At 29.7% G+C, this 23,962-nt stretch overlaps 1 protein-coding gene across 2 annotated transcripts in view; it reads right to left on the reverse strand.

Annotated features, from left to right (window-relative positions):
- The window catches only part of LOC142323367 (5-hydroxytryptamine receptor 1B-like), a 28,960-nt gene extending 5,903 nt beyond the window's left edge, over nucleotides 1-23,057 (reverse strand). The window contains exons 1-2 of one of the 2 annotated variants that reach the window (XM_075362899.1): nucleotides 22,704-23,057; nucleotides 3,946-4,087 (exon numbers count right to left, since the gene is read on the reverse strand). In XM_075362899.1, coding sequence (XP_075219014.1) covers nucleotides 3,946-4,061 — 116 coding nt within the window. In that variant the 5' untranslated portion in view covers nucleotides 4,062-4,087; nucleotides 22,704-23,057. Of the gene's footprint in view, nucleotides 1-3,945; nucleotides 4,092-22,703 lie in introns of both variants that reach the window. The other variant, XM_075362898.1, reaches the window with a different exon arrangement.
- Nucleotides 23,058-23,962: the final 905 nt, after the last annotated feature.

Genomic DNA, 23,962 nt, shown 5'->3' on the forward strand with positions numbered 1-23,962 from the left:
GTTGGCCTACTTAGCTGATGTATTTTCGCATTTAAACGACTTTAATGCGAATTTAGAAGAACGGAATTCTTTCATTAAAAAGCTTGATATCTAGATTATTCGCCTTGAAAGCTAAAATTTTGATATGTTTCCACTCACTTCCGATTATATAGAGAAAAATCTGGATGAAGAAGATACTTTTATTCACCGCAGTTTGGATAGCGTGAAAATGGATTTGCGTGAGCTAAAATTCAGTTGGCGGAGTATTTCCAGTAAGATAAATATTATTTCTGGAAGAGATGAGTACGGAATCCATTTAGTGAAAACGTTGTTGTAGCTGCTAAGTTACCGATTGAGATTCACAAGGTCATAGAAATGTCTGCTGATGAAACTTTACAACTAGAACTCACATTTGAAGAATTAGGCACGTTTTGGCTTTCTCGTCGAAGTGAATATGGAAATTTAGTCCTACAAGCATTGAAAATATCCCTTTCGCCACGTTTTACCTCTGTGAAAAGGGGTTTTTCGTCTACGGTTGCGCTAAATACTAAACATAGGAATCGTCCTTTATCACATGAAAACAAATTGCTTTAGTGCGTTTCTAACGTAGATTCACGTATAGAGAGACTTTTCAACGAAAAACAAACGCAACCATCTCATTAATATATTTTCTTTACATGCGCGCTTATAAATGTAAGTATAATGTTTATAATTGATTTTTTCCTCATAAAATGATTTCATTAAAGTTGTAGGCTAATTTCGGGAACCCCCTTTCACATCACCGCGACACAGGTTGAGAAACGCTGCAGTAGCCAACTGTAGCACAATCATTAAGGTAATTTTAAATTAGAATTATTTTTTGGGAAAATTAAAAAAAAACTTTCCAAGTTTATAGTATATTATTGTAAAATACACATTAAAAAAATTCATACGTTGTAGAGAACTGATTAAAAATAATACAAGAATTAGTATAAATGGAAAATTATAATGATAAGAAATACAGTCAATATTGTAAAGATGAAAAGAATAATTTTCAGAAGGAAAATGTAATTTGAAAATATAAGTTAAAAGACGATCGTTTGCAGCTATGGGTAAATTTATTCCAGTGATCCGATTAAAAGCTTCTTTAATCAGGAATATAATTTATCTATGGGAACGAAGTCTTTCTTTAATTTTAATATTTTCTGTAAATCTGTAAATTAAGCCATAACTTCTATATAGATTTCAATTTGAACAATATTCGATCAGAATCGTAAAAAGTATATATTTTTAAAAAAACAATCTCTGTTAGTTTATCGTTTGCACCGTCTTTGCTACTAAAAACAGATTACAAAAAGTACAATTCGATCGAAATTTTTCGCTGCGTATCATATAACACTAGCTGAACTGATCCGGCTTTCTATTTCAAATTTAAAATAAATTTTATTTGTTTTAATATTATGTATATCTTGACTGCTATGATAAACACATATTACAAAGAAAGGAATAGTTTTCACGAGAGCGAATTAGAACTTAAGTTAAAAATTCTAAAATAAATTAATTTTACAAAATTAATTACGAATTTAAAACGTTTTTAAAAATGTTGTCCGTTTCTCTTTATTTGATTTTTTCTGAAATTGATTCTGCGCAATTAAATGATACGTAGGCAAACTAAAATTACCTATGTTGCGCCCATTTCAACCTAAAACAACTAATTTATCATTCGCGTTTAATCAAGTTGGTTTACCCGTAAATGCATATGTACGGATTTACAAAAGAACACATATTCATACAAATTATAATAATGAAAATTTATTTTGGTTCAGATTGGATATAAAACCTATAAAATTCGGGTAATTTAAGCGATATATAGAAAAACTTTAATTTCATTTTCTAAATTACACTCCCACCCAGTAATTTGTACGAAAAACAATTCCTTTGGAAAACATAAAAATATAGACGCGAAATATAAACGACTCGTTATATTGTTTCTGTTTAATTAGCAGAATTTCCTTTAAATTCTACCTCTTAACTGATATAAATTACTCTTAAATTACATCATAAATCATAACTTTATAAAATAACTTTTCTTAATAATAACATCTTAAACGAATTCGTTTAAGTACGCTGTACCTTTGAAAATCGGAAAAGAATCCATCGAATGTACACCACATGTGATGGACTGAGTGAAAAAAAATAAAAATAAACAAAAAGATTCTTAACTGGTAAAGTAGAAACGTAAGTAAAATAAAAAAAAAACTGTTAAAGTGTACCGGTACAACAAAATAAATTTTCATAATTTTTTAGAAAAAAAAATGGCACAGATATGTCGAACAAATTGTAAATATCTTTGATTGAAATTATAAAAAAAGAAAATTATCTGACAACTATATAGCACGTCCTTGCGATTGTACGAGAATAATATATGCGGCATCCTGTTGTGTGTAAAACCACACCTAACGTGATGGGTGATTACCTTGAGAACAAACATAAGGTGTTGGCCGCAGCCTCCCGAACGTTTTAATACTCTCGTTCGGGAAAATATTCATTCTTTCGATCTCCATTGATGGAACTCTCACATATTTAAGGGATCATCTTTGCGATTAACAATGACCCGTACTTAAACGAACCTGTGATCAAACGGTTGTGAAATAACAGATGTATGTTGTAGGAACCGTTTATCGAGTATCTACGCCGTTCTTTGAAAAATATAATTCGATTAGCGTGCGGTATGAAATTAAGTGCGATAAAAGTTTTACACTCTGAAACAAATTACGATTTTATTCAGTCGTATGCGAAAATTATAGCAGTCTTTTTCCGATAATAATGATAAATTCGGCCGATCGATTGATGGCAGATTCGAAATCAATAAATCCCTTATCCAAACTTTTTCATCATAGGTTATAGCTTCCCGTATGCAAAAACAAACGGAATGGAATCGAGTGCGATTTATCTTCTTTACTGTAAACGCATATTCTCACGAAAATATATTCTCACTGCATTATTTAATGCAGTTATTATGACGTCATGTTAATACGTATTTACTTCGTCGTTTCTAATTTTTCCTCGTAACTTGTATTGTTCAACAAATTTTATCGTTAAGATGAAATCTTCTGCGATATATTTTATTCGATACAAGTATATTGTTTTCAATAGATAAGCGAACCGTTTAAATAAATAGTTAAATTATTTTCTTTTTACACGGGAAAACATTCCTACCGGTAATTTCTTTGTAGATAGAATCACGTGTGAACGCCCAGATGCATTTAATAATACATAGCGTAGCGATAGTACAACAATCGACTACGTAAGATTCATACAAATGACGGATCGGAAACGCTGAAAAATACATGAGCTAATTAGAAAGCTGTAGGAGCAAGCTTTTGTTTACATTTTCCTGAGGTATTCCTCAATCGGTGGGAGGGGTGACGGGCGGCGAACAAGCGCGCGCGTGCTGTGCGCCGTTTAAATAAGATTATAATAAAACTACATGTCGACCGACGTTCTCTTGAGAGTTTATTGACGACTGTTGACCTTCGCTTACGCGGCAAGAAATACTCGTCTTCTGCGTCCTCCGGCCACCGACGAACGTCACAGACAGAACGTACTTCGATAACTGAGAACCTACTGAATGGTTCGAACAAAACACGTTCTTCCAGTTCTACTGTCGACTCCGTCCATCCCTACTTCGGGGCGATCGGTGACTCAATCTTCCCGGAAAGGAGCTTCCCGCATTCGTTTATCAGATAACTAGATAACAGCTATTCCCGAAGGGCACTTATATTTGATATTTTTTGGCTCCGATCGTAGAATTATAAAATGATAAAACGATTAATATTCGTAAAACATCTTCGCCTAATGAAACTGTTATACGCTAAAAGCGATCTTTTTCGCTTAAATATTAGGCTACGTCATTTAATACTTTTTACCGCTATCCGTATCGCATGAAAAGAATGAATATAAGAAAATTAATTAATTTTAATTTACCTATTTGATAATGTGCGAAGTCCAGGTCTTCTGTAAAAGACGAGTAATACCAAGGAATTAGAAGCGGTAGCTGCGATGAAGATTACACCCAACAGGATGTCGCATAATTCCCACATCTTGATTTCTATCTTGTTTCTCGTTTCTTTCTGAAAAAAAGAAAATACGTTAAATTATAAAGCTATTGTCTGTTAAAGAAAGCTATGAAAAGAAAATCTTCCACGCAATTTCTTCGAAAACTACTTAAACCGCCACTGGTATCGCTTTGTTCTCTTTTTCACAGACACAAGACAGAACACGGGTCTTGTTGAGTTAATCCCTTCCAGACACACAAATCACACAAAATTATAAGTAGCCTTGTTTAAATCCATTATATCAGCGCAATTCATAATTCATACCGCTGCTTAATTTTGATTCTCTATTCTTTTTGAATCTATTACACTTCTATAAAATACTGTGAGTAAATTCGAATACATTATACACTAAAACAATAATAGATTTTTACTACTTATTATTATGATTAGCTTTTCATTAATAATAATTAAATCACATTTTACCGATTGACATGGCAGTATTTATTTTTAGATTTTCAAAATATCTTCATCAACATTGTTTATCTTCAATTTACCTCGATCATGAAATGCCTCACTATGAAAGCAGATGACTTAATTTGAATAATGAATTACCATTTAATATGAATATAAATGATTTTTGTGGAAATTAATTTTATTCCTTGTCAATATCTAATCAGTAACTGGACGTAAACGAGGATATGATTCTAGAGGATTTTTTTTGGTGTTAAAAGGAAAAGGAATGTTGTATCAATGAAACTGTACGACTCTTGAGCATCTGACAGTGTTTAATATCAATTTGCTAGACCCCGGAACACTACTCGTTGAACAATACCCAACAACTTAATTAAAATAAGTTCAGCGAACTTATTCATTTATTCGGTGAACTAAATTCATTTTATTATGATCACGTCCCGCTCTCGTGTTATCCATTACCGCTTCAAAAGACAAAAAAAAATTGTACAATACTTCAGAATATATACGCATAGAATGTGGCACAAAATTTCAGGACATGTTCTTTCTACTGGTGAAAATAAAGAAGTTGATATAAACATAGGTTTGGAAACTCTTTGCAAGCGAGTGTGGACTGGTGAAAGATTTCGCCCTGATTTCTGCGTCTTTGATAATATTAAGATAGACTGTAATTCTTAGGACCCTAATTTAGTGGTAAATTTAGAAGTTTTATATGAAATCTGACCTGAAAAATTGAAAAAAAATTATGTCCCAGAAATATATTTAGAATAATTTTTGAGAAACTCTGAGATAAAAGACTAAAGATCGGGTTCGAAAAACACAATATTTTATGTTCGGCATAAAATAACTTTGTTAAACGAGTATAGCATATACAAAACTTGTAGAGAATTTAATTCTGAGTAAAACAGTATGAATAAAGCCAAAAGAAATTAGGTACAAACGTTAGAATTTTGAAGTTTATTAAAAACAAGACATATCAAAATGTGACATTATCACTAGGTATTAAACAAAACAAAAGAATTAAATATTTTAGAAAAATAACAATTGTAAACACAAACAATAAAACCGACTGACAAACAATTAATTAAACTGCTGAAGATGTCTTCCACCACAGTGGAAACAGCACTGGCCGATGTGTAATATCTAGTTAAAATCAGCCGCATTTTTATGTTTTGTTTTTAATAAACTTAAAAATTGTAACGTTTGTATTTAATTTCCGAGTAGTTATTCATACCAGTTTACTCAGAGTTTGGTTAAAAGTTTCGTTTAAAATTTTGTATGCGTTTATTATCCATATAACATATAACAAACATAAAATAGTGTTTTTCGAACCCATCTTTTGTCTTTGACCCAAGATTTCTCCAAAACGACTAAAAATACAGTTATTTTTATCAAATTTTCAGGTCAGATTTCATTAAAAAAAACCCACAAATGCACTCCTCACTTAGGGTCTCAAGAATTATAACCTGGCTTAATTTTACCGAAAGCGCACAAATCAGGGCGAAATCTTTCCCAGTCGACACTGGCTAGCGAAGCGTTTCCGAACCTATGTTTATATGTACTTTTTTTCTATATTTTCACCAGTAGAACATTTTCTGAAAGTTTATTTACACTATTCTTCGTAAATCAACTGCTTATAAATATATATGGAATGGATTATTTTATTACAGGTTTTTTTTTTAATAAGACATTGTTTAAGTAAGACATTATTATTGGCTTTTAACGATATTGTCAGCAGCATACGAACTTATTATTAATATATAAATAAACTATAGACTAATATATATATATATATACATAATTAGACAGATAAATTAAATTAAAATCTTACATTCTTTAAATGACATTTTTCAAGCGTTGAACGTTAACTATGTTATTAATATTAATGCTTCGTTGATCTTACTATATTTAATACGGTTCTGGTTAGTTGTATAATTAACCAATCGAAACGTTTATACAAGGTTTCATTAATGGTAATAATAATTAATCTCTTTTTTCCTCAACCGATTATTACGGACGGAACAATTTATTTTATGTTTTATCGTATTTTACAGAATACAATGAAAATTATAAGAAACGTTCTTCCAGGTATGGCCTTCCAACGCTCCACAGTTACTATTGTTTGATATTGTTTATAAATAATAAATACTTTGCAACAGTTCTCCTGAAATCATACGAGTTATGGCTGCATACAAATCGATTTCGCTGTACTGCAACTTATGCCCACTGACAGAAGACTGTCAAGATAAAATAAAAAATTCTAGATTTAGATTTAAAAGGAAATATTACGAAGAAACCAATGATAATTGTTCACAGATTATCTAATTTATTATTCTAAAAAAAAAAAACAAAAAAACTAATACATATGTATCAATTCCAAGAGTTTTTTTTAGAACTGTTGTACAGTTTCTTCATAACTGATGTTAAAGAATAAACTCTTTAATTATCAAAACCAAACGTGGTTAATTCATAATTATTATTAATAATACTACTTTAGAAAAAATAAAATCTAATCATGTAGAATCTAACTTTTTGTTTTTTTTGTACCGATAAAATGTTGGATTTTCTTCGTTATCCCTTCCCCTGGTCAAACAAATAATCGAAAATCATTTTCACGTCCGTATTCTATCGGCAAATATTTGTAAAGAAAATGATTCTCAGTTAAGCGCATTAAATTATTAGTTCATCGTCGCAACACGCGTAATAGACCATGATTAACTAATTCGTTAATTGAAAAGGATAAAGAATAACTGTAAATAAATTATGACTTAAAATATTAATATTTATTATAATATTAATAAAAATTAAATTGTAGAATTTAATAATAAATAGCAAACATTGAATGTTATAATATAAGCAATTTAAATATTATTTAAAGTAAAAATATGCGACGTAAAAACAAAACAGATTGTAAAGATAAGTAAGGAAATATCTATGCGTTATTAATTAATTATTATAGTCATAATATACAAATTGAGTTACAGCTGTTTATGCTTTTTGATGATTTGTTTGCCTGAGAGAGGAATAACGAACAATGTAAAATTATTCTTTTTCCTATGTCAAATTTTAAAATGAGTCGGAAAAAAATATTTCCCGTAGAGGCGGAGCCGTCAATTGTAGATAAGTCTTATAATTGTATTTATCATTTGTCTTAACATTTTATTCTATTTAAATACAAATATTTAAACTACACCCATATCTCTATCTGCGTCATATCCACATCATGTTATTTAAATTTTCCTGTTTAAAGCGATGATACGTGTTACTGATACGACCGATTTTTCTGCGATAGAAAATTATTAAATGAGAACGCTGATTTTCTTCGATGTACGATTTTGTATCAGTAGGCAAAATATTAATGCTAGATTGAATATGACAGTCGATTTTATTATACAGTTGATGACGTTTTCGTTAAACGATAATACGTCAAAGTTTGATGCGGTAAAGCTATTAGTAACGCGATACAAATGAAATAGATCCAAATATAGGCGCACTTACATATATTAAATCCGATTTTAATATCAACGAACGAACAGGTCGTTATGTAATTCAATAAGTATATGCGTGGACACTTTTTGTATAGGAATTTGATTTCGGATTGAGCATCGTTAGAATTAACAAAAATACACGATCGACTGGTTCACCTCAAAATGGCCGCCAAAGTTAAAATTTTGTAATGATCGTTACGTAATAACGCTGTAACCTATCAACGCTGTTCAAACGCACTAATGAAGGTTTACTAAAATGTATAAATATCGATTTTGGAAATTAAGTGTACGGCCTCAGAATGGTGGAAAAACTAACGTTTTAATAATCGAGAAAAAGTATATACTATAACCGAGACGCTAGCTCTTGCGCTACGGAGGCACACATATATACCATAACCGCAAAAACAAGAGGTAAATAAATTATATTAACTTAGCATATGTAAGACTCCAATAGATTTATTAAAACCGTAACAAACTCATTGCGTCACCTGGAAACTTTTGAAAAAAAATGTTTAATTAGAAAAATGTGTAACTTTTTTTAACAGATTACTGAAAAGGAACCAACGTCATGTAAGAATACAAATTATTAATAACACAATATGCTAGTACTGATTTGATCGGTCACCAAGTAATAGTCAGGTGACCTAAGGGAACTTTAAAACGTGAAAATAATCCCTTAAAGATTTACGTAACCAATAATAATAATGTTCGTTCGAGAAAGTCTTACTAGACGTTTCATTCATAACTGCTTTATTCTGTAAGAATCATAAGACCTCTTTCCTCTTGGAATAAGAAGAAAAGAAAATTTTATTCGTGATAAGAACTCTGCTAATCTAGTTCCTGTTTGATCTATCCCATTACCAGTTATTTTATCTTGTCTTTCGCCAAATACGGTATTACAGTACTCCCCCATTATAATATATTTCCTTATATACATATATATTTATTTCAATGTTTACTCTAGAATATCCCACAATCAAAAATCCTATCGGGGAAAAATTTTACCCTAGGTCATCATACTTTACTAAATTATAGATAAATTTCATCGAAAATACTGTTTGTTGTTTCCGTATTCACCCAAAAATTTTGCGTATGTTGGATTTAATTATTTTATTTCTATAGTTCTGATACGCCCACCCACGACGATAGCAAACACGGTACTACTTTATAGTTTTCAAGTCACGTAAGGTCTCTCGCCAGTGAATTTATATTTAGTAAATCAAAAATAAATTCACATATTATTTTTATGTATAATTTATTTCACATACAAATGTAATTTATTTACTATAAGCTAAACGTAAATACGTAATACGGTTATGTCTATGGGGTGCATAGAGTGAACAGCAAAACTTTTCTAACCAACTAGTCTTAAAAAAAATATACCGTCTATTTAAACGACCATAAATTTGGCAATCGTAAACATGAGACATTGGAAAACTTAAGAATGCCTCAACACACACATTAGTCTTGATTTTATGTGATGTTTCTAATACGAGGCTCTTTAATAAAATTTCTTACAAAATTATCCGTATGATGAATTTCAAAAAAGATGGATAATATTGTTTTAATCAAATTTTTAGAAGAGAGAGAAATCTAATTTTGTTCAAACAATATAAATCTTTGAATCAATAGAAGTTTGACTTAAATGCTTGATTTACGTGGTAACTAATTTTATTTTACATCTGTTACTTTTTTAAATGGTTTTACAGTTGTTTTGACTTATATTAATTGGAATAATTTTTAAGAATGATTGGTGACTTTACCCGAAGTCTACAAACGAATCTACGCAAAAAAATTATTACACACACACACACACACACATATATAAGGTGTTTCAAATTGAGCGTAAAAAATTGACACTGTGGTGACAATGTTGGTTTTTTTTAAATTTTTCAAGCGTCATTTGTTTTCAGTAGTTTATGACACACCACCGTGGAACAAGCCTCAACAACATTAACAAATCATACAAATTTATTATCAAAATATGGAATCGGTTACAGCTACGTATCGTGCACTTCGTAATATTTATGTTGTTCATAATCGGCCACACAAAATCACAATTCATCGTTTGATTAAAACATTCGAAGAGAATTTTCTCTACTTGGTATTCAAACAACACCAGTTCAAAAAATAAATGCAAGGAGTCAAGAGAATATTGCTGCTGTAAGTGCAAGTATACGTGAAAATCGAAACTTATCGATTTCAAATCTTTTAAAAGAAGGCCTTTCTTCAACGACAACATGGCGAATTTCTCGTAAAACATTTTTTTTCTAATTCATATAAGAATCAACTACTCAAGAATTAAAGCCACAGGACCATTTTTTGCATCGACGGTTTGCCGATTAGACTCTAGAACAGGTCAGAGTGAATCAAAAGTTTCATTAAAAAAATCACCTTTTGAGATAAGGCTCAATTTTGGTTTGATAGCTTTGTAAATAACAAAAATTACCGTATTTGGATCGATTCTAATCCACAAATGACTCAAAAGCGACCATTAAATCCGAAAAAAATCAGTTTGGTGAGGATTATGGGCCGACTATATCCTGATTACGGGCTTATGTGTGTATTATGGGCTTCATTGGGCAGTTTTTTCGAAAATGAGCAAGAAGATGCTGTTGCAGTACATTGTGAATGCTATCGAGCTGTATCTGCTAATTTGGAAAATCCTGATTTGAATAAGATGCGGTTTCAACTGGATGCGTCACAGGATGTGGTTTCAACATGCCACACAACTAAGGAAACAATTCAATTATTGCGTCGAAAGTTTGGCGGATCGATAATTTCACGAAATAGTAATGTCAACTGGCCACAAAGATCGTGTAATTTGACTATCATCTGACTACTTTTTTCTCTAAGGTTATGTTAAGTTACAAGTATATAGCAATAAACCACGAACGATTGATGATTTGAAGCAAATATTCGGCGCATTATTAGTGGAATTCAAACTGGTTTGTGCAGTCATGCAAAATTTTGTTGATTGGCTATGTCAAGCGAGGCCGTGAAGGCCATATGAACGATATTATTTTTCGAACATAATGTTAAGTTATAGGTTTGAAATTAAAACAAAAATGGTTGATATTATACATACTTTTTTTTATTGCAATTTTACTTTCTACACTGAAAATGAAAGACCCTATATATATATATTGATACTACGTGAAAACGACCAACCCGCAGTCAACAATAAATAACATAAACTTGTATGAAGCGACCGTAATTTATTTATATCTAATGAAATAACTTCAATTTTCAGAAGGATAAAAATTATTAAAAATGTAAGACTACAAAATGTGGTAGACCACATTTTGTCTAACTTTGTTTAATTTGGTGTACCACAATAAACAAAGTTGGAGAATCTATACATAGAAAATAGGCTTATAACAGGAACGAGCTTCCGCATAGTAACCGGAATGCTACAATTTTCTAGTTTTACATTAATCCATAAAAATAATTACCTAATTATTAAAATTCTTGTTGCCAGTAAATATATAATTTATATAGATTTTAATAAATGAAAAATTATGAAAAAGTCATGTACTCATTAAAAAAAAATAATAATATTCATTTCTATAAAACAATAAAACGCTAACTCAAAAGTATCTTGGCGTTATAAAATATTATATTCAGGCTAACGAAAAAGGCCTTTATAACGTTTCAGTCTATTTTAATAAATTAACCTGCGATCTTAAAGCTTCTTGATCTTCCGATTGATTTATTTTTAAATTAAATTAAAGATAAGGTTTCAAAGAAAAAACAAAATCATTAATTTGATGATGAGATTTTAAATAATAGTTACTAATTCAAACAAACTTGAATTTTGTGTCAACTACGTTTAGAGTACTAAGTACTGAAATATTTAATAATTGACCCCTTCAAAATTACTTTACTGTACCGACTTTATTTATTTATTTATTAACTTAGCCGCATCACTACTATTTCATAAAATAATTATTTTTATGTATTAATATGGACTGTAACTAGCAACCTCGTAACGGTACCTTTCTTTTTTCTTTTCCTGTTTAGCCTCCGGTAATTACCGTTTAGATAATTCTTCAGAGGATGAATGAGGATGATATGTATGAGTGTAAATGAAGTGTAGTCTAGTACATTCTCAGTTCGACCATTCCTGAGATGTGTGGTTAATTGAAACCCAACCACCAAAGAACACCGGTATCCACGATCTAGTATTCAAATCCATGTAAAAATATCTGGCTTTACTAGGACTTGAACGCTGTAACTCTCGGCTTCCAAATCAGTTGATTTGGGAAGACGCGTTAACCACTAGACCAACCCGGTGGGTTAGTAACGGTAACTTGATCAAGCATATCCGAACAGCATTACGTTTACCATTTATCACAATTTCCCTTGATCCTTCCAGAAAAATTATGTACCGTTTCCTTTTTGTTATCCATAGAAAACAACAAATAATTTTTAAAAAATGCAATAACCTTAGTGTGGTTCAACAAACACATCTTTCGATGATCGTTCTCATGCCAGTGAACCAAATTCTACTTTGGAAAATCATTATTTTTTCTTAAACTTAATTTGTATACAAAAATGTAATCGGCGATTCTTTCGTTTATTAGAATAAAAATTTTTTAAATTCATTCTTTTCGAACTTTAACGACATAAATTTCATAATATCGCAAAGAAAGTCAGGTTCCCGATTTATAACAGTATTGCTTTCTAAAAAGCCATTTACGCAGTATTTTTCAGATATACAATACTGTATTTACAACCTTCAAAAGCCAAACTTTGATAGTGAATCTCTTGGTGGGCGTTTTTATGAAATTTCACTATGACTTAAGATTTACACAGTTATGTATATATCGTATTGATAAAAATGTCTTATGGCCAAAAGTAACAATAATAAAAAAATTATTAAGTAATAACAATTACAATTAATTCACAAGTAAAACTGCCACAATACATAATACATTTTTTAATCTTTTATAATTCTAAATTATTTACACCAGTTCCCTGTCAAAGCTCATGATTATCGTTTTGTTCGTATTATAGTTTCTTTATAAACAACTTACTGTTAAACATGGCAGAATTATTTTAATAAGTGGTAAAATTATTCATTCGGAGATTATCCAGTATTTAAAGAAAACGCAAAAAATATCTCTGCTCTGTCAGTCACGACCGCCGTAACGTTTTGTCGAAACAAACATAATTGATCTTTTTGATATAAATACTCCGCAGATTTTATAAATACAGATAATCATAAATTTTTTTTTGTTTTTTTTTTATGAAGGCTTCATACTTTCATGTGACAAAGTGATGTCTGTCACATGACCTAACTAATAAACATCGACAGTTTATACTGTAAAAGATCTTTACAAAACTGTACGTAATCTTAAGCTAATTTCTGCAAAGTTTTAATTTGATATATGAACAACATTCTTGGAGTATCAAAGTAACTTAAAATAACATGAACCATTCAATAATGAGGAGCACCCTCAGAACACAGACTCATCTTTTTACGAAACGAACAGGTAATTAATTACTGATTGATAAATTTGTTCTTCCGTAGTTAACTTTGACAGAATGTTAACGTAATTAATGTTCATGTTTATGTTTCACACGATTCGGAATATCGTCAGAATTTTTTTCTGTTTAAAGGACTTACGTCTGTTAAATTTTAAATAAAATGCTGGAACGTATTTGCTGTTTATATTCATCTACTCGTATTTTAATATTCAGCAGTATTTTACACACTATTGATAGGCCCTGCTGTAGTAACAGGATCAGTAACTCAGTCTGCGATCACAAACTTAGGTGGAATATTCTTTAGCAATTAATATTAAACAAAATAGCACATCCGTGAATATCGTTTAAGTGGCACTTCATTTCATCTGTACACAGAAGGTTATTTTCAATTTAGTGCTCGCATTACACAGTGATCATCTTCGATGAAAAATATCTATAAACAATAGATACAGCAGTAAAATCGTATTATCGATCTACCAAAACGACAAAGTTAGCAAATCAGTTTATTGATCAAATTACATGTTCCGCAATTCTACCGTTTAATTTTCCGTTAAATACGTTAATATTTTCGTCATTTAATATAACTTTTCTGTTTACGTGTGCTAATTCATTAAAATTACAAACGACAAAGTTTCGAATTTAATAAATGTAATATATTAAATGTCCTATTATGTTAGTTTATGGATTTATTAAATACAAAAATGTTATGAATTCGGTCGGTACTTCTAATTTCCAGTACGCTGAGTCGCTATTTTAAAAAGTATTTTATTTTATAAACTGTCATTATTACTAATAAGCCTTTAATAACGCATACTACTTCAGTCTCTTGAAAGAGGTGGAGATTTTGGTTTAAAATACCAAACGGTTCTGACAATGCAGATTGAATCTCAATTTATTAAATATTAAATTTAAAAAAATAAATTTTTCTTGATCGTACTTAGTAATTTAAGATAATTATTCGTGAATTATTGCTGCCTTTATGTTCCAGCATTTTATTATTTTAATTTCTTAAAAATAAGAATAGAGCTGAATTTGAACGACCCAAGTTCTCAATTACCTTTTAAGCACGATTTTCTGATTATGATTAAACGAAATTTCTATAAATAAAATTAGAAAAATAAAGACGTTGTTAATAATAATATAACTTGAGTAAATCGATATCCGCCAAGCACGATAAAAATATACATTATAAATATGGAAATTATAATTAATATCAAAATCAATTACGTTATGAATATATAAATATATCTTACCTTTTACGAAACTTAAAATAAAGGATTCGGTTTTTATTAAAATTTAAATATTCTATTTTCCAACATGATAATTATATTAAAAAATATAAACAATGCATATTTGTCAAAAAAGAAAACTTTAACCGTTCCGCTATAATATCTTTTCGAATATCCAACTCCATACAAAAAAGGCCTCAGACAGACATCCTGTACCAGTCCTCGCAAATTAGAATATATCACTATGTATATAACACAAATCACGCATGTAACCAAACACGATCACACTTGATTTTAAAAAAAAATTCAACACGGAACCAGATGGTGAACGTATTGGATTCTCAATAAGTAGCATAATGATAAAGGATAAAAATCTACGTGAGAAAGGTAAAAAAATTAAAAAAATAATTTTTGTACACGTAATCGTAAAAAAAGACTGTATAGCTTGTCCAAGCTGAATTGGCACAATCTGATGAACGAGCATATCTTGCTGCTTGTTAATAATACTACTCGATTAAAGACAGTATGTATACGGTACGACTATTGTTTATTCCAGTCTATGAAAAAATTTACGTCTTATATTTATTAGTTACTTATTTAATCCCGAGTTTATATTCTATTAAATTAATCATTTATTTATTTGTTAGATACTGAAATAGATATGTTAAGCTGACTAATCGGCTATTACTGATTAGTGTTTAGGCCTAAATGTATTTTTTTACGGTTTTATAATTGTATAAATATCCAAGCCAAACACGCACAAAATTCATGTCTACTGTTTATGCTATGCTCTTCGCCCTTTGTTCGGGGAGTGGCAAACAACAGTACGCTAGCTTAGGCTATGAGTCATACACAAACCAAATTTCTTTATTCTGGTTTTTGTAAATAATAACCTAACAATGTGTCATTCTAAATATTCAAACGAAACGTTAAATCTTTATTTATACAAACCGTTCCTGATTCATTCTGCAGTTTAAAACTTTTCCAGTTAACTGTGTGTATCCAAAGAGTATAAGGTTATCGTCCGATTATAGCCCCTTGAAACTTTTGCAACCCCGTTTACAAGCATATTTTCTTAATGAAAGAAATTTTAAGCGAGATATATTTTAGGGTATACAGTTGCTACTAGAAATTCTGTACAGTAGCGATCGAAATTTTGGGAAAATTTAGTACTTTTTAACCGGATCCTAATTTTTGGACGAAAATCGCAAATATCTCGAAAACGGTTGAGAGTTTCAATTCTTGAGAGTAGTTGGTCTTAAGCAATATTTTAAAAGTAATTTAAATTACTGAATATTTGTCGGCTCTATTCTTATGGTAGTGAATTGATTTTATTATTTTGCATATTATGTCTAATTCGTGGAAAAGGCGCTCACCGCCAAGGGAAATAAATTATACAGGTTTTTAATATTACTTGGCAGGAGAAACTGCAGTTGGAATTTTTAAATATTTTTTATTTTCTACTTTTTAGTACATTTAATACAAGAGTGGTTTTTAAAAAGTTTTTTTATATACTTTTTACTTTCTACTTTTCAGTCTTCATAAATTTATACTTTACAAGTGCGCTAGCGCAGAGGGTTGAGCGTATTTAGCGAAAGATCGGATCGATACGTTTTACGGTGGGCGAGCGCAATCAAAAAATAGGGCTAAACGATTTAATTTCCGGATAACCAAGATCCGGTCGATCAAAAGTGTACCCGATGCGTTAAACAGTTAGAACTCGACCTGCTGATACGTACGCTGCTTGAATCGCGAAAATCGGACGAGCGGTTGCCGAAATATAACGGCACCCCATCGCTAACCTTCCCAATTTCCGAACGGTGCCCCGGGGGCACTTGAAAATAATATCATCTGACGGTTACCACTCGGAGCGGATCGGGTGCCTTCGAGGGGGTTGAAAAACTTTTTCAACCCTAGCGCTCTGAAAAAATTTTCCCAAAACTTCGGTCGCTACTGCACAGAATTTCTAGTACCAACTGTATACCCTAAAATATATCTCGCTTAAAATTTCTTTCATTAAGAAAATATGCTTGTAAACGGGGTTGCAAAAGTTCAAGGGGCATTTTTTTTACACTTAGGGGCATTTTAGTGACTTGATAATATCGTTAAAATGTGTTGTCATTAGGAGCACACCTGAATGCAAAATTTCAGGGCGAATGGATAAGCGGAACTGCTTCAAAATTCGGCTGAAAGATTCCGTACCACGAATCTCACAGATAATCCAAGAGCAAGTTAATATAGGAATGGTAAAAAAAAGTTAGTTAAATATTTGTGTATTCTTTTATTCGATTATGAATTTATATATATATATATAAGATTAAAAATAATTTAAAAACTTATAATGTGAATTTTTTTATTGATCGGAATAAACATTAGTATAAAAAATACTAAAAAAAAATTATACCGTACATAAGTATAAAAAAATTACTATAAGATAAAAAAAAAATTATTCCGTAAAATTTATTATACCGTTTGTATACTGTCTTCCACGAGTAGCATATTTTAACCCTGCGCTAGCTAGGCATCGCCTAGATCAGATCTGTGCCAATTCTGCTTGAACAAGCTATACAATAAGACATCCAAAGAGTTTTCCAAAAAGGATGTAACTGCTTAATGCCATAAATTGTACTCAAAACTGTAACTGAAACTCTGAATTAAATTTCATAATAATCTCAGAAATGATGAATCGATTGATTAATTTTTTAAGGACACTAATAAAGTCAATTCCTACGTTATTAATCCCGTTAAATTAGACAATTATTGAACAAATTTAGGGAGAAAGCTGTTTTCCTAACGACATAGACGAGAAAATAGGGAAGAAATGAAAATCTATACTATTCGTTTCCACCTAAAAAAAAAACTATAACATTTTTGAAACAGGAATGTTCATAATTTCTTTTAATCGTAATAAATATATATATATTTTTTTTACTTTAAAAAAATACTAATTTTATACAAGTTTTTTTTTTAAATTATCTAAGTTCCCATATATATATTATACAAGGTTATTTATACATGGAAAATTTTGTACGTATTCTATCATGTAATAAATCACTCAATTTCCGTTTACATCCTGCTGAATGGAAAATAATATCAACAATTAGCTGTAAACGTTTCAATTTGTTTTTTCAACATTCATATTATTCTAACAAAAGCCAATTTCAGGTTTGCGACCGGCAAATTTTCATTTTTATAAGTTAAAATTTTGATAACCGACATGGGTAATGAGTTATTTTTATTTTTGTCAAACGAGAATATTTACCCGACTTGCTGTGATTAAGCATAATGCCTTAACTAATGTACTTTTTGGTAAGCGTTGAACACCCGTTTCTTACTTTTTAAATAAATTTAAAAAATCTATTACAAATAAATAAACAAAAAACTACGCAATATTTAATAATAAATTAAAATTATTTACAAGGGGTGCATATAAATAGCTTAGGATGTATCACGAGGTTCTCCCGGGAATTTCATAACCTATTCTATTCGTAAAAATTATGAAAAAAATTCATATAAAAGTATGTCCTAAAATGCTTACATCCGCATTACTTCAATGGAAAACCGATCATGCTCAAACAAAAATTAACAAAAAACCTTTGCTAACTACAGCACAGTTCACAGTATTCCACATACTTAATGTGTACATCTTAGCTTACAGAATGATTTAAATACTAATACAGTACTGCGCATTGTTTATCATCTGTTATTTTATTGCCAACTTTGAAATAATTTTTTTTATTGTGCTTGTCATTAATAAAAAATTGTCTAAGTAATTTTTAGTTTACAATGGTGTAATTTCCAGTTTTTTATATTTTTTAACAGTGAATTTTGTTTTTACAAATTTTTCATATTACCAAAAAAGAATCTGGATTTTGTTTACATTAAATATGTACTTTTCTGACAAATGTACTAATGAAGTGTTTGTAAATAAATTTCGAATTTTCCCAAAATTTCTTTGTTTTATTCAATTTATCTTGCACCATTTTTTTCAAAATTAAATTCTCTACAAGTTTTGTTTAAAATTTTTATGTGCTTTTTACACATTTAAGTTATTGTACGTCAAACATAAAAAAACAGGGGTTTTACCCCCAATTTATTAGTTTTTTTCATCCCAGATTTCTAAAAAAAAACTACTACAGATACGGGTCTGGGAACTACTTTATTATTTTTCTACTATTCTATTCATTTTTCAGGTCAAAAACCATAAGAGATCATTAATTTTAGTTCCTAATTAACGTCCTAAAAATTTTACTACGACCTCATTTTACCGGGGTAGCTGAAATTCGAGCGAAATCTTTCAATAGCCGTAACTCGCAAACGAAACACTTTAGGACATATGTTTATACGAACTTTTTCCATTATTTTCACGAATAGAATAGGTCATGAAAGTCCCGGAAGAACTTCGTGATACGCCCAGTACATACAATTTAAAAATTTGTTACTATAGCGAGGTAATTCAAATATGTATATGAATTAGTAATAGTAAATATGCAGTTGTTTACCAATTTAATTGTATTTGAACGAAAAAAGGTTAAGAATAATAATCCTGTTCAAATGGCGTTCCTTCAAACTCTTAACATTTTGTAAAAATATACAATACCTTCTGACTGAATTATATACATGAATGTCGTAAATGTATTTATTTTTAAAGTACGTATTTAAATTATAAACGCCAATAAGATTAATGTAATATGAAATTTCTTTATTAAAACAAAATTATACCTTTTTATAAAATATTATAAATCCAATTTTTAACCTAATTTTTTATTATATTACAAAATAAAAATATTGTTCTATAACTTAATACAAATCAATAATAATTATTATTGCATAAATGGGAAAATTTGTTAATCCAAGATACTTTTACAAATTAACACGGTTCTTTTAAAAAAGTGAAGTAAACTTCTCAACTATTTATGAACATTTCTTGTAAAGCGTTAAAATTTCATAACATGACAAAATACGTAAAAATTAATCGTCAAATAAAATATGAAAATCGAAAATAGCAATATAGTTAGCTAATTTTAGTAACAAATGCAACTAGTAACAACAAGATACAATCTTGTACATAGTAAAAAAAAAATTTAACGCTTACAAGCTTTTAAATTCTTTCGTTTAAATATATAAAAAATTGAAATATAACACTGGATATAAAACTTTATACGTACAAAAACGGCAAACATACTTTGCTAAAACACAAAATTTTAAACCCGCCATAAATTAACAAAAAAAAAAATTACTGCGAATGAGCAGATAAATTAGACCAAAAGTTGGAAAAATCCTTGAAAATATAGAGGAAGAATTTCTATGACAATGTAAGTACATATTGTAGACAACCTAACGTGATACACTATTCACTTCAGAAAATGGCGCAGTAATTCTCAGGAATAACAAGCACTTCATGCCAGGTCTGCAGGGGGGAAACTGATTTATAAACGATTTCCCGTTGCTTTCATCACGAAGCCGATTGTACTTTAGTAAGGTAAACCCGTTGAAATTCAACCGTTCAAGTTATTCCTTCATTTCTGTTCATCAGAGAGAACGACTATAAAGTGAATTAATACTTTCGGAGAGAGTAGGCGCCATGATATCCCTTGTGTCGTGCTTTACGTGTGTAACAGTCGTTTAAGAAAGACTGGAGGAATCAAACAGTGTAAACCAACAAATTAGTATACCCCTTTTTTACTGTTAAGCAATTCATTATTTAAAAATACCTCGGCAGAATATTCTTTTATACTGAAAATTTATATTATAGTGTTTATAAGTAAAAAAAAAAAAAAATCAGTTCATCCTTCTAAAGGACCGATTTCTTAAACGGTATTCTAGTACGAGCTAAATGTCCAGAACCTAATAATATAATGTGCTGATAAATAAAAAAATACATAATTTTTTTTAATAATATTTTAATAACTCACAAAAGACTTATTTTAAAGTATAAAAAATAGATATAATTTTTATCTCGATTAAACTAATCGACTGAAAACGTAAAAATTATTTTTAATTTACGCTCATTGCAATATAATTGGTTACTCAACTTTAACGATTATACTGGAAAATATTTTAAAAATCTAAAATCTTGTAAAAATTAATTTCTCGATAGAATATTTATAGGTGCTTTTATGACTAAAATGATATACAGACACTAGTATAGATTTGTTGATTTCAAGTACGAAAAATCATATCTAGCCATTCTTAGATAAACTTATTAAAAACAAACTTTAAGAGAGGTTTTTACAAAAAACATATACTTGAAAACGATCAAATTTTTGCAAAAGCAATCTGGAAATCACAAACTGGGTATAGTAAATCGTAAATTTGTAGTTTTTCAGATTCGTAAAACAATAATTACAATTGTTTTTAATTTTCACATTAGCTTTTACGCAGTACACTGTACAGTATAATTATATCTCGGTTGATAAATTAAAACTTTTTCTTCAAATATAAAAACTTACATCTAAGAGAAAAACATCCTCCGGCCAGAAAATAATATCAGAAAATGCTTTACTCAAACAATAGACGTATATATTTTTTTTAATTTCATAATATTATAAACAGAAATAGAAGAACGTTAAAAAATTAATATAATTACCTCAAATTTACATCTCAAGTCTTTTTAACGTGTGTTACTTTTCATAAATTTATTAATTTACAAGAGTACCCAAATTAAAAAATTAAGTTTTTATACAAATTTCTGAGAAGCGTCTTAAAACGATAAAAAAATTAAGCAACAATTTTTTTTTTACTTCAGTTAATGAAATTAATTTTTTGCGTAATTTTAAAAACATAATTAATTTATTCCTTTGGCCCTACGCTAGCGCACACGTTTTAATACAGATATATATAATTGACAATCACGAAACTATAACAGTTCGGCAAATCTTGCGCATACATAAAATCATGTTTCTGGTATTATACGAATATATTGTTACGCGCATCACACACACTAACAGCTCCGACATAGATATCTAAATAAATCAAATTCTAGATATCCATGAATGTTAAATCATTACGTTTTTATTAAAATAAATTACGTCAATCGTTTTTCATCATATGTATTTTGCGGAATTATTTTATTCCATTTTACACTTATGAATAATATGCATTATTTTTTAAAGATATTTACGTTATAACCACGTGAATAGATTTAAGAATAAATTATTTACTTCTGCATTTTGTTTATATTTTTACTTTTTAATCGGTATTAACTTGAGTAACCCGAAAGAAATAACAAAAAAACAAGAATTTAATTACGATTCGGAACGATTTTTGAGCTTTATCGAACTCTTAACGTCAAATCCAAGGAAATATACACCGAACATCTTACAAAAGTTAACATATCCTCACAACAATAATAAAATCTGATATATCCTAACTGCGAGTAAGTACTTATTAGAAAAAAATGAGAATTATTTTGATATAGAATTAGAATCAATTATGTAGCTTCGAAATGGAAGTTGAAGGATCATAAAGACAAAAACACGAATTCTCCTTTAACCTACTGTTGTATATTCTCAAAAGAGTTACCGCTTCAATAAAAGTGTTTACTAAAAAAAATATCCAATCATAAGAAACTATAAATGTTGTAATTGTTAATTTCGTAACAAAAATTAAATAATTCAAAATCGATTGTAAGAAAAGAGCAAGGTTTAATTATTATTAACGGTCTTCGTATCATTAAAACCTATAGTTAAAAATTAATTTTTGTAAATGAAAAAAATAATAATCTGACCGCAAGTTATTTAATATCACACTGTAGTGAAAAGTTATGACAATACTGCAGTTAAAAACGTGGACGTAAAGATTTTAAAATATCAGCAAAACTGTCTAGAAGGCTTGTTATGAATGATGTATATAAATAAAAGTCAGTTATTCCGCATACCGGTCGTTGTCACCGTAGGACGATAACAACCTTCACCCAAACACCATTACATACTTGTTAGAATAATGAAAGAACAAACAGATTATGACCGATTCAATAACTAACTTAAAAAAATTATTTTACTTACCGAGTCTGATAACCAAAATAAACAGATTATCCAGTCGATGTGCAACGAAGACGTTTGACACGACACATTTTTGTATTCCTTTTAATAAATTTAGACACTCAACAGAATACGTTGACCTTTTTATTCCTTTTCGAACAATCAAATTTTGTAAATCACCGGCCTGTTTAGCTGAGTCGACGAATAAAATATATAGAAAACGTAACGACTAACAGAACACAGCGCGGTGCACGAGTGTAGTAACAGACCACCAAGTCGAGCGACTGACAGTCGAACGATGGTGTCTGCTGTCAAACTACTAGAGGGAATTCGAGTCCACTTGCAGTGCCATAACCGTTTTCAGCTATCCCCACTACTTTCCTGTTTACCTCGTTCTCTCTAGTCACCCCTTCCACGGAATACACCGAGTGTTTAAACCGCTTTTATATGACTTAGCGTTATTTCCGATTTAATGCGTGCGTCAAGATTTACGCAGTCAAGAGAAAGGTGTAAATTACAGAAAACCCATTTTACTTGGGCATTTTTTTTTTTTTTTTTTTTTTTTTACTTTTTAAATAATTAATAAAAACTAGCTTTAATCCTCGATTTTGTATATCCTTCAGAAAATATTCCAAACAGAAAAAATTGTTCCTTTAAAAAAAAATGGGATACCACGATTTTACTTTTTTTGATGTTCTGAAGCCTGCCTGATTTTTTTAACCAACCCCTCAAACAATAAATTTGGAAAGTTGTAAATTTCCACTGTAGAAAGAATACAATTATAATACAATAATAACTTATAAAATTATGGTGTGTGTGTAAAACCTATTCTGAAGGATGAAACTTTAAATATGAGTAATAGCAAAACTGATGACTAAAATGACAACAGAATAATTTTTTATAATAGACCAAACATCACAGCACAATAAACTGCTTTCAGAAGTTAAAAATTAAAAAATAATAAACTGTAATTATCATTTTAGGATGCATCACTCCTTAGATAGTATCTTTCTGTTTCTTTTCTTATGGAAAAATCAGTAAACATAATAATTTTCAATAAATATGAAAAGATTCTAAATAGCGAGGTGCAAGAGAGGGAGGTTCAGTATCTGAAGGGGTCCTCTTTCATTTGCTTAATTTCATAAGTTATGCTACACAGACATTTAATAGTTACAATGTCAATAGCAGTTTTTTTTAACTTTTAGTTAGGAAAGATATATACAAAAGCCACAATAATGAGAATTTTTTTTTTTTTTATATAATGAGATAATATTTTAGTAATC

Source organism: Lycorma delicatula, chromosome 4 (genome assembly GCF_047948215.1).
Source record: "Lycorma delicatula isolate Av1 chromosome 4, ASM4794821v1, whole genome shotgun sequence".
In the NCBI taxonomy this organism is placed as follows: domain Eukaryota; kingdom Metazoa; phylum Arthropoda; class Insecta; order Hemiptera; family Fulgoridae; genus Lycorma; species Lycorma delicatula.